Raw genomic sequence first — 12,852 nt, forward strand, 5'->3', positions numbered from 1 at the left:
TTTTAATAATGTAAATACTCCACAAACTAATGTTTGGTTTCGCTGGCTTCAAATATTTTTTGTGGGTGATGGTTTATGGAAAAAAAGGCTTTAAAATATAATAATAAAAAGCAAAGTTTTTTTTTTACATTTATCCTGAGAAGGCCTACTTGTGTTGCTGTCGGCAGATTTCTTTCCTCCTCAGAGAGAAATCTTATTTTTAAACATAACGTACTGAACTACTTTTATGACTTTTTGACTACTTACCTAATTCGTAAAGCACACTCTGGTCAAGTTCGTTACTTTCAAAATTGGTTCTAAAAACCCCCAGTTAATTTCAGCTCTAAAAGGTTATTAAGATATAGCTTTTATTTATTAAACGTTGTATTTATTATTATGCATAATTCATTGTTATTCTTAACAGGGGGAACATGATTCTCTTTAAAAAGCAAGTTGTTGAATTAATTACAGCAACATCACAAAGTACTACTGATATATTATTTTTAAAGATATTTTTAAGTAAATGTGATTATAAATGTCTTCTCTAAAAGTCCTAAAATATAAAAGATAGGCTATCTTTTGAATTAATGTTTAATAATTCCTCAGCTCTGCAATACAGCAGTTGATGATTGTTTCTTAAATTCTGTTGTTAATAGTTTTATTTTCAAATGTACATGTACATAGTATGTGGAATATCATTTAGGATAGCTGAATATATTCCCCTATTTTGAAATATTTGCAATTAATTAAGGCAGGAAATTAATCACAACAACGGTAGTTTCAGCACATTGTTTAATAATTTATACAAGTCAAAATAATATATGACAGTACAATGCAATAAGACGTACAATAAGATACAAGTAAACTTATTTGGGTCTAAGAATAGAAAGGAAATATGTAAGGCTTTATGTATTTACACACGCTGAAAACAGCTCCCTGCATTAAGTGGTCTGCACAGCCAGGAATTGAGGCTCTCTTTCCGGGTAACAAGACAAAGAACCGCACGGGGCTCGTTCAACATCAGGATAGTCGCAGTCTTGTAATTTAACACACATTTTAGTTACTTATGTCACGCCAACTTTACATGTCTGGTGTTAAATGTTTTAGAGACGCTCTTTTTTCTCCACGTAGAAATGTGACAAAGCATTGTTCCTAACAGAGTTTCGCCAAATATCAAGGCTATATCGAGACAAACATGAATAATTTAGAAATGCATATTCAATTTACTCATACAACATTTTGAAAGTATGGCCCGAATAACACAAAGATATCATTGAACTTAAACTTGATTTAGAGTCCCTCGGACCTCCTGTCTTCTTCTACGGTGTTTTACTTGCCAGCCCAAGTCGAGTAAAACTGCTTCTGGGTAAACTTAATCCAAGCCCCACCCACATGCACCTGCCCTCCATGTCAAATCCATGCCATTGATTTTAAACACTAAAACAAATGTGGAAAAGGAAAAGTTTAAAATAAAAATCTGTGAAGCACACAAAAACAATAAAAGTGTACAAAAATCTAAATTTGGCATTGAAAACATGTCATGATACATATAAAAAAAAATGTTTTCAATGTTTGTATTTTTTTTGTTGCCGAAACTTGTTTGGGTGCCAATACAAGTTTTTGTACTGTGTCAAAAAAAATGTTGATACTAAATCTTACTGGCAGTGTTTTGGCTCCATACGTGACTGACTGGCACTATGTCTTGGAAACGCTGGAGACAAAAGTGGCGCGCTTTGCTTTGCAGAACGCAGACTTTCTTACATCCGCCAAAGATGTGGTTGCTTGGGTGTTTGTTAGCAACATAACTCAAACAGCTATGGACAGATTTTGAGTACAAACACATTTCACTGCTTCCGGTGTTCCACTCCGCCACCTTGCGCAGAAGATTCTGGGAGGTGTAGTTCATTTTCAGACCCGGCCAACACTAAAGCGCCAGGAAAAAACTACACTCACCAAGTTTTCGTTTGATACTGTCACACGTCACGGCAATATTGTGAAGACTATGAAACCGCAATTCCGCGGTATCTACAATACCGTTACATTCCTGTAATGTATAAACATTACAATAATAATACATGTAATAAATATAATACATAATAAATGTAATAATGAGCCATGCGAGCCTTAAAAAATGATATTCATATTCATAAATTAACCTTGTGTTGTCGTGAAGAAAAGTTATATCTTGAAGGCACTGAGTGAAGAATACACATTTTTGCAGTACTTTTACACGTGAAATACTGATTGTGTTTACTTTACAGCAGTGGATGTGTGCCAGCTTCCCAAAGAAGAGGGCACATGTGCCAAGTTTGTCCTGAAATGGCACTATGACGCTCCAAGCAAGAGCTGTGCGCGCTTCTGGTACGGAGGCTGTGGTGGAAACCAGAACCGCTTCGACACCCATGAACAGTGTGTGAGGGCGTGTGGCAATGCAGGTAGGTCAAATGTCATCAGCTGACAGCAGAACAAGAACGAAATGTCTTCGTAGCTAAGCTTCTTTTTACAAATTAAGAAGAGTCCAGGTGAAGGTCATGGCATCACATTGAAACACTGAACATCCAATCAAATCGTTCCGTTTGCCGAACTGCTGGCAGCCCCTAGTGGACATATCTGAGCATCGCAAGTTGGTGTGGGTACTGAAAATGTTTGTTTTTTTCATGAAAGTGTAGCTTCTCTCCTCTGAAAGCGATTGCTCTACAGCAGGAAAATTGATTCTGTATTCTTACAAAACACAAAATCTGGCAAAACATCAACAAACTGCAAGTAATTCTTTTATAGTTATCTAAGGCGTGTTTATGTCCTTTTTGTGTTGAACTGTTTAAAAAAACATAATGTTTAAAACACACTATATCAAAGCAAACTAACTGTCCAGTCATGTTATTTAAAACCTGAAAATTAACCGTCGCGGGTAACTATCTGCGATATCGCGATTAAATTTAAGTTAACTATGAAGAAAATGTGATTAATCGCGATTAAATATTTTAATTGTCTGGCAGCCCTAATATATATATATATATATATATATATATATATATATATATATATATATATATATATATATATATATATATATATATATATATATATATATATATATAAACATATATATATATATATATATATATATATATATATATATATATATATATATATATATATATATATATATATATATATATATATATATATATGAGGGTCTTTTTGAATATATGATTATTTCTTTACAAATTATGCTTCACATGATTTTTGTGTGTACTGTATATACTAATATTGTATATACAGTACATGTACATATAGTACCTATCTACATGTACTGTAGGTTTCACTATGTTTCACTGCTGATTACTTTCTGTACGCGCAACTTGTACATGAAAAGTATTGCAGTATAGAACAAGGTTTGTGTATTTCTGCAGTGTTTTTCTTGACAGAATACTTTTGATTTGCAGCCATCAAGCAAAGAGTGGTGGCGTCCATGAGAACATAATCATAAGACGCATGGCCAGCCTTTATGAATCCTCACACTGGTCCAAGTATACCAGAAGAGGCTGCACTGGATTCACTCGAAAGAACTTGACAACATGTTCAACTTTTTTGCGACCAATGAAAGCATGAATATGAGTAATATTTCCATGTACTGGTGCTACACATGTAGGTACTACATTATGTGCATTTGGTTGTACAGTCAAGTCATCTTCTTTGAAATGCACATTTGACATAATCCACATATGAGTTGACATTGTTATTATTATTGTTTTGTTGTGTGTACTTGTACAATTGTGTGTACAAGTACACACAACTGTATGAAATTGTCCTTTTGAGCTTGAATGCAAACACTTCGATTCTTCATCAAACAGCAAGCTAAGCAATTAGAATGTATTTCTTTTCTACTTTAATTTGATCCACTGAAACTTTATTCAACACAAAATAAAAAACAATGTTTACTACTTTCCTTTACCTTTTTGTACAAATCGTATGCAGCAGAAACACTAAAATCACAGTATTTCCTCTTACTTCGTCATCTTTGTTGTTACTTCTTTAAAACTTTGTCTTTAATCTTTCTTCTTACTTCTTTATTCTGTATTTTGTATTTTGAATTTTTTATCTAGATGTTATTTTTCTTACTTCTTAAGTTCTTACTTGTAACTGGTGGTTGTTCTCGTTGACAACAAGCGTCTACCAGGTCATGATGGATTTTAACGCAGGCGGCATGCATTCATTCATATCCACTACATTGTGTGTTAAGTCCTGTATTATTACATTTTATAATTGTATTGATTAGAGAATGATTTTAAATAATAAATAAATACTTTTATACTAATATTACCATTAGTTATAATGAAATACCTTACTAATAATCATAACACTATACTGTCACAATTATTTTAATTAAATAATAATTGTATAATACAAATAACAATAATAATAGAGTATTTTGTAATAAAAATAATAACAAAATAATATATATTTTTGTAAAATACTTTGTGTTAATATTTATGATAAAATAGTTTTATTAAAAATCATAATAACATACTTTAATGGTTATTATAATAATATATTTTAATAATTATTCCCATCCATCAATTTTCTCTACCGCTTATCCTCATGAAGGTCGCAGGTAAGCTGGAGCCTCTCCCAGCTGACTTCAGGCAAGTAGCAAGGTACAACATTGACTGGTCGCCAGCCAATCACAGACTTTCAGTTATTATAATAGACTACTGTATAATACTAATGATAATATTAATTACTATATAATGATTATAATGAAATAATTTCTGAAAAACATTATAATAAAATCATGTTTTAACGAAAAATACTTTATATCCATCCATCCATCCATCTTCTTCCGCTTATCCGAGGTCGGGTCGCGGGGGCAGCAGCCTAAGCAGGGAAGCCCAGACTTTCCTCTCTCCAGCCACTTCGTCCAGCTCCTCCCGGGGGATCCCGAAGCGTTCCCAGGCCAGCCGGGAGACATAATCTTCCCAACGTGTCCTGGGTCTTCCCCGTGGCCTCCTACCGGTTGGACGTGCCCTAAACACCTCCTGAGGGAGGCGTTCGGGTGGCATCCTGACCAGATGCCCGAACCACCTCATCTGGCTCCTCTCGATGTGGAGGAGCAGTGGCTTTACTTTGAGCTCCCCCCGGATGGCAGAGCTTCTCACCCTATCTCTAAGGGAGAGACCCGCCACCCGGCGGAGGAAACTCAGTTCGGCCGCCTGTACCCGTGATCTTGTCATTTCGGTCATAACCCAAAGCTCATGACCATAGGTGAGGATGGGAACGTAGATCGACCAGTAAATTGAGAGCTTTGCCTTCCGGCTCAGCTCCTTCTTCACCACAACGGATCGATACAGCGTCCGCATTACTGAAGATGCTGCACCGATCCGCCTGTCGATCTCACGATCCACTTTTCCCTCACTCGTGAACAAGACTCCCTGGTACTTGAACTCCTCCACTTGGGGCAGGGTCTCCTCCCCAACCCGGAGATGGCATTCCACCCTTTTCCGGGCGAGAACCATGGACTCGGACTTGGAGGTGCTGATTCTCATCCCAGTCGCTTCACACTCGGCTGCGAACCGATCCAGTGAGAGCTGTAGATCCTGGCCAGATGAAGCCATCAGGACCACATCATCTGCAAAAATCAGAGACCTAATCCTGCAGCCACCAAACCGGATCCCCTCAACGCCTTGACTGCGCCTAGAAATTATGTCCATAAAAGTTATGAACAGAATTGGTGAAAAATACTTTATACTAATAGTTTTTTAATAATTAGAATAAAATAATTAATATCATTGGTTATAATCAAATACTTTATATTAATAATTAGAATGAAATATTTTCATAACAATAATTTTAATAGAATGCTTTAATAACAATGTTATTAGAGAATAATTGTATATTAATAATTACAATAAAATTATTTATAATAATAATTATAATGATAATAATAATACTGTATGTATCAATTATAATACAATATGTTATTTATAATAATCATAATGACATATTTATATTATGGGAATAACACTTTATTATGATAAATAAAATGATATAATTCATAATCATTCATAATACTGAACTCCTCCGCCTGGAGCAGTACACTTTTCCGGGCTAGGTGCTGATTTTCTCCCAGTTGCTTCACAATCAGCTGTGAATTGGTCCAGTGAGAGTTAAAGATCATGGCCAGATGAAGCCAGCACGACCACATCATGTGCAAAAAGCAGCCACCTAAGCGGAACCCCTCAACGCCCTGACTATGCCCAAAAATTCTGTCCATAAAAGTTATGAACAGAATCGGTGACAAAGGGCAGCACTGGTGGAGTCCAACCCTCACTAAAAACGGATCCGACTTATTGCCGGTAATGCGGACCAAGCTCTGACACATGCCCCGTATTCTTGGAGCATTCCCTGCTAGACTCCCTCAGGGACATGGCCGAATGCCTTTTGCAAGTCCACAAAACACATGTAGACCGATTGGGCAAACAACCATGCACCCTCACTGCTCCTCTTGAATACGATTTTTCGACTCCCCAGCGCAGCCTGGTCTACAGTACACCTGAATAAACCTTCCAGGAAGGCTAAGAGTGTGATCCCAAGATAGTTGGAACACAACTTACAGTCCCCCTTTTTAAAGAGAGGAACCACCACCCCGGTCTGCCAATCCAGAGACACCGCCCAATATCAATGCAATACTGCAGAGTCTTGTCAACCGAGACAGCCTCACAGCATTCAGAGTTTGGAAGAAATCCAAGGTCAAGGTCAGGGTTTCTTTAATGGTTGTAACATTAGTTATTTCAGCGTCAAGACAGAATTAAACAACAAACACAAGCTATATACAATTTTAAAACCTCTAAAGATCACCAGTATACAGGCATACTATAGAACAGTAAAATATATCACCTAATAAAATCATTGTGATTAAAATGCTATGGCATAATAAATAAATAAAAACACCATGTGATCGCCTTATTTAAGCATGTGAAGGCAGTAGGTAAAAAAGTATTCTTATATCGTTTAGTCCTACAAAGAGGAACATTGAACCGGCGACCAGAGCGAAGGAGCTGGAATTCACTGCGTAAAAGATGATGGGTGCAGTGGTAAATAATAGAGCTCGCCTTGCGCTGCAGCTGTGTGGCATAGATGTCAGATAGGTTGAGTTGCGGCTCACCTGTAAGCTTACTAACCCACTTTACAATTTCATTTAGTGCAGATTTGTTTCTCAAGGACAAACTACCAAACCATGACACCAGGGAGAAGGACAGAATCGATTCAATATATGCCCAATAAGAGTGACAACATTGTTCTATCTATGTGGAGACGTGACAGTTTCCTCAGGCAATTAAGACGTTGGTGTCCCTTTTTACACACCACCTCACAGTTCATCTCGAAGGTCAGCTTTGAGTCTATGACCGTGCCAAGGTATTTGTAGCAGTCCACATAGTCTACAGGCTGACCTTTGAGGATATAGGTTTGGCATTGGTGTGGGTTCTAAAATCAATAATCATGTCCTTTGTTTTCGATACGTTCAGCTGTAAAAGGATTCCTCACACCAGCTGACAAATTCACTAACAACGGGACCATGGCTGGACTCATTTCCGCTAAGAAGACTGACAATGACCGTGTCATCTGCAAATTTAAAGTTAAAGTTAAAAGTCCCAACAATCGTCACACACACACTGAGTGTGGTGAAATGTGTCCTCTGCATTTGACCCATCCCCATGTTCACCTCCTGGGAGGTGAGGGGAGCATTGAGCAGCAGTGTGCGCCGCGCTCAGGAATCTCATCCATCCATTTTCTACCGCTTGTCCCTTTCGGGGTCACGGAGCCTATCTCAGCTGCATTCGGGCGGAAGGCGGGGTACACCCTGGAGGCGCTCGGGAATCATTTGGTGATTTAACCCCCAATTCCAACCCTTGATGCTGAGTGCCAAGCAGGGAGGCAATGGGTCCCAATTTTTTATAGTCTTTGGTATGACTATGGTAATTTCACTAGCATCCTGTTAGCATGCTGACTCTGGCACATGTTTGTGTACTGGATTAAAAAAAAGGGCTGAAAGCACACATCCTTGAGGTGAGCCAGTTGAAGAGTGTGATAACTCAGATAAAATACCACAGAGATCTAATGACTTGTTCTGTCTGGTTGGAAAAGTTACATATTTATAAAAAAACAGACAGGGATTTACTTAGGGACACATGATTAAAATCACCCAGTATAAAATTAGGTACTTCAGGTGAGAGAGACTGCAGTTTTTGTACTATGTCCACTATAGTACTTGTGACTATGGTAGGGTTTGCTTAGGGGTGAATGTACACAGTTGTTAAAAATGTTTGTGGAAACTCACGGGGTAAATAAAATGGACGAAGTGACACCGTCAGAAGTTCCACATCAGGTGTGCACAGTCTTTGTCTGACAGTGACAGCGCTGCAGTAGCATTTGATGACGTAGATGCACAATCCTCATCTGCGGGATTTCCCAGTTGCTTGTGCAAATCCAAGCGAAATGGAATGCCAAATCCATCTTTGATCACATCATTGTCCGAGTCGTCCACAGTAGCCATGTCTCCGTAAATGCCATAACACAGCAGTCTCTGTAGTCCTGGAGGAAGCGACTGTTTCCTTGAAGCTCATCAAGTTTATTTCGCAAAGACTGGACGTTTTCCTATAAGCAAGAGGAGGCGGGTTATCTGCCGTTTCTTTTTCACAGTTTAACACCTCCTCTTTTTCCACGATTCCTTTTCTTAACTCCTCTAAAGTACTTGTTGCTTGGATTGTTTAAATCATAAGGTGAAAGTTCAGGCCATAGTGGGGCCAGCAGGGGATCTTTTTGAATGGAGACAAGTCAGCAGCGGAGAGACATCACCAACTGATGCAAAGAGGAGTGATCCATTCCAGGTCCCGACTTGGAACAGCTAGCGCAACCTCTGTGGAAGCTGATCCGTGGTCACCTGATAACCTCTCCACGCAGGAGCGGGGTGCAGAGCAGAAAAGAGAGACGACAGATCAACTGCTCTAAAAAATGGTCTATTGAAAGGAGAGACTACGAGTTTTAAGATGGAACTTAAATGCTTCTATTGAGGTAGCATCTCTAACTGTAGGGCATTCCAGAGTACTGGAGCCTGAATAGAAAACGTTCTATAGCCTGCAGACTTATGTTGGGCTCTCGGAATCACAAATAAGCCGGAGTTCTTTGAACACAGATTTCTAGCCCTGACATATGGTACAATACAATCAGCAAGATAGAATGGAGCTAGACCATTTAGTATTTTTTACTAAACCTTAAAGTCGTATCTTAAGTGCACAGGAAGCCAGTGCAGGTGAGCCAGTATAGGTGTATAATATGATCAAACATTCTTGTTCTTGTCAAAAGGCTATCTGTACCAACTGTAATCTTTTAATGCTAGACATAGGGAAACTCGAAAATAATATGTTACAGTAATCTCGACGAGTTGTAACGAATACATAAATAATGACCTCAGAGTCGGTGGTGAACAAAATGGGACAAATTTTAGCGATATTACGGCGATGAAAGAATGCTGTTTTAGTAACACTCTTAGGCCATGTCTACACTAGTCGTTTAACCCCTCAAATGAAAAATGATTTAGCCTAACCCCGTTTCAGCCACACTAAACCATCCTTTAAAGTTCCCCTCATCGGACAAATGTTTACAAGGGTAAGTCAGCCGTGTAATTCTTGAATCTCTGGCACTTAGCTTTGTATGGACTCATTGATCGTTTACAAAGTGAGTTCGGAGAGGAAGTGACGCCAGAAAGACCGCGCTCCACACAGAAAAAGACATCAGAAAGAACGCGCCACAGGCAGCTTCATAACAAAGATGGAGGCAGATCATCCAGACATGCCTGTGTTTCTCCTTCTTCTACATGTACAGGCACTTTTGGAAATCACAAATCAATACGTTAAGAGAAGGCAACGGGCGATTGTAGCTATTTCAGATACAACACTTCTCAGACGGCAAGAGAACTTTCTAATGTCCGGGTCAGCTGTGAGTCTATTTGCCGAAAAACTTGGTCCCTTCCTCCCGTGGATGTGATCGTGATAGGCAGTGTGTAACTACAAATATTGCTTCATGGATGTGACTGTGAAATGGCCAGGCAGCGTGCATGATGCCCGCATCTTCGCTAACTCCACCATTAGCGCGCAGCTTGAAGATGGAACCATCCCCTCGTGTCCCAAATAACTGCTGGAAGATGAAGATCTGGTCCTTGTTTTTCTTTGGGGTGGCCCAGTTTATCCCCTGACGCCCTATCTCACAAAAGAATACCCCAACGGCGGAGTCAACCCACAACAACAATACTTTGGGTATTCTCTGTCTCGATTAATTGTTGTAATTGTTGTAAAATGTTCTTTACCGCATTGTCTACTTTCTCATGTCGATTAAAGATTTGATTCATGTATGATGGCTCAGGTGTGATTCACTACAATAGGGCCTCACAGCACACTGGATTCTAGTGAATAGAAATACCACAACACTGGATATTGTTCAAAGGAGATACCTTTTAATTTAAAAACTTGCACACAAAACACAGCAAACAAATGTAAAATACACAGCAAACTATTTACAATATAGCTCTTTTAAATAACTTCACAGTGAAGTAAAGTAATTTACTGGAGAGCAGATGGATGTTTTTTTTGTTTGTTTGTTTATTCGCGTATGCATACTAGGTCGCGTTGCGCCGGCGGACGGAGGGGCATTGGCATTGTTGTGTGTGGACACGGCTAAGGTTAGGTTTGATTTACTTTCTAGCGGCAGCATGTAGATGCTGAAGAGTGCAGGGCCAAGAACCAAACCCTATGGAACTCTACACATTACCTTAACATACTTCAAAGTCACATTGTTATGGGAAGCGCACTTCATCCTGTCAGTAAGATAGGAGTAAAACCAAGAAATGGCTAAGTTTATCATACCAATACGTGTTTTGATAAGTTCTAATCGAATGTTATGATCGACGGTATAGAAAGATTAGGTCTTTTGAGCAGAGGATGAATAACCGCTTTTTTGAGTGCAAGGAGAACAGTACCAGAGGAAGGTGATAAGTTAATAATATTTAGCAATGATGGTCCTAATATTACAAATAGCTCATTGATAAGTTTCCCAGGAATTGGGTCAAGTAAAGATGTTGTTTGTTTTGTCCCATTTACAAGTCGCAGGACTTCCTCTAATGTTATTTCTTTAAAAGAGAGAGATTATTTTGGAGGGCAGTATCCGTCGTACCTATGTATCTGCGTTAATCGAACCCAGTTGGAGCTGGGACGCGTTATCTTTAATCTCCTTTCTAAGGAGTTCAATTTTCTTAGTAAAAAATTTCATAAAGTTAGAAGATGCTACCTCAGTAGAAGCATTTAAGTCCCATCTTAAAACTCATTTGTATACTCTAGCCTTTAAATAGACTCCCTTTTTAGACCAGTTGATCCGCCGCTTCTTTTCTTTTCTTTTCTCCTCTGCTTCCCTCTCCCTATGGAGGGGGAGTTGCACAGATCCGGTGGCCACGGATGAAGTGCTGGTTGTCCAGAGTCGGGACCCGGGGTGGACCGCTAGCCTGTGCATCGGTTGGGGACATCTATACGCTGCTGACCCGTCTCCGCTCGGGATGGTTCCTGCTGGCCCCACTATGGACTGGACTTTCGGTGATGTGTTGGATCCACTGTGGACTGGACTTTCAAAATATTATGTCAGACCCACTCGACATCCATTGCTTTCAGTCTCCCCTAGAGGGGGGGGGGGGGGGTTACCCACATATGCGGTCCTCTCAAAGGTTTCTCATAGTCATTCACATTGACGTCCCACTGGGGTGAGTTTTCCTTGCCCGTATGTGGGCTCTGTACCGAGGATGTCGTTGTGGCTTGTGCAGCTCTTTGAGACACTTGTGATTTAGGGCTATATAAATAAACATTGATTGATGATTGATTGATTGATAAAGTCATCAGCCGAGTGGGTGAAGCTAATGGGTAGAGTTTCTTGTTGGGTTAGCGATGCTACTGTACTGTGCTGTACGGCTTACATTGGAGTAGTAATTAGTTTTGCTAAGGTAAGCGCATGTTTATAAGTTATTAAACTATCACTCCATGCTTGATGGAAAACATCAAGTTTAGTCACACGCCATTTGCGTTCCAGTTTTCTACATGATAGTTTAAGAGCTCTGGTTTCTACCTGGTGGTACGCCTTTTAGGGGACTTTTTTTAGCTTTAGCGGTGCTATACTATCAATGATGTTGCACAGGGCATCGTTAAAGTTGTTAGTGAAGTTATCGATAGAACCCACATAATTTGGGAATGGTGTCATTACTAAAGGCAGTAGGCCAGCAAGAGTCGTAGTTGTGACAGCATTAATGTTGCGGCTGCTAAATTATTGGTTATTAGTAGCTTGTTGACAATGAGTCAGAACTTCAAATTTTATAAAGTAGTGATCGGATATTACTTTAGTGTACGAGAGTACCATAACTTTGGAGGTTGTGACACCCCGGAAAAGGACTAGGTCTATCGTATTACCGTTGCGATTTGTGGGTTCATTTATTATTTGTGTAAGACTACAGCTATCAATTATGGTCTGGAGCGACGCACAGAGGGTCTGACTGGGTATTCATATGGATATTAAAATCCTCCATTATAATCATATTATCTGTGTGCGTTACTAGATCAGCAACAGACTGAAAATTCACTGATAAATGTCTGAATAGGGCACAGGGGGCGATAGGTAACAGCCAGATGGAGAGGTAGCAGTGTGACGGACCTCATAGTAAACACCTCAAACGATGTATATTTATTACTTAGGTTAGGGGTAAGGTTAAAGGCCTACTGAAACCCACTACTACCGACCACGCAGTCTGATAGTTTATATATCAATGATGAAATCTTAACATTG

General features: G+C 39.3%; 1 protein-coding gene across 2 annotated transcripts in view; it reads left to right on the plus strand.

Annotated features, from left to right (window-relative positions):
* The window catches only part of LOC133663380 (collagen alpha-3(VI) chain-like), a 124,656-nt gene extending 120,733 nt beyond the window's left edge, over positions 1-3,923 (plus strand). For both annotated transcript variants that reach the window (XM_062067805.1, XM_062067806.1), the window contains 2 exons: positions 2,241-2,414; positions 3,426-3,923. In XM_062067805.1, coding sequence (XP_061923789.1) covers positions 2,241-2,414; positions 3,426-3,463 — 212 coding nt within the window. In that variant the 3' untranslated portion in view covers positions 3,464-3,923. The remainder of the gene's footprint in view (positions 1-2,240; positions 2,415-3,425) is intronic.
* The last annotated feature ends 8,929 nt before the right edge of the window (positions 3,924-12,852 follow it).

Source organism: Entelurus aequoreus, linkage group LG13 (assembly GCF_033978785.1).
Source record: "Entelurus aequoreus isolate RoL-2023_Sb linkage group LG13, RoL_Eaeq_v1.1, whole genome shotgun sequence".
In the NCBI taxonomy this organism is placed as follows: Eukaryota; Metazoa; Chordata; class Actinopteri; order Syngnathiformes; family Syngnathidae; genus Entelurus; species Entelurus aequoreus.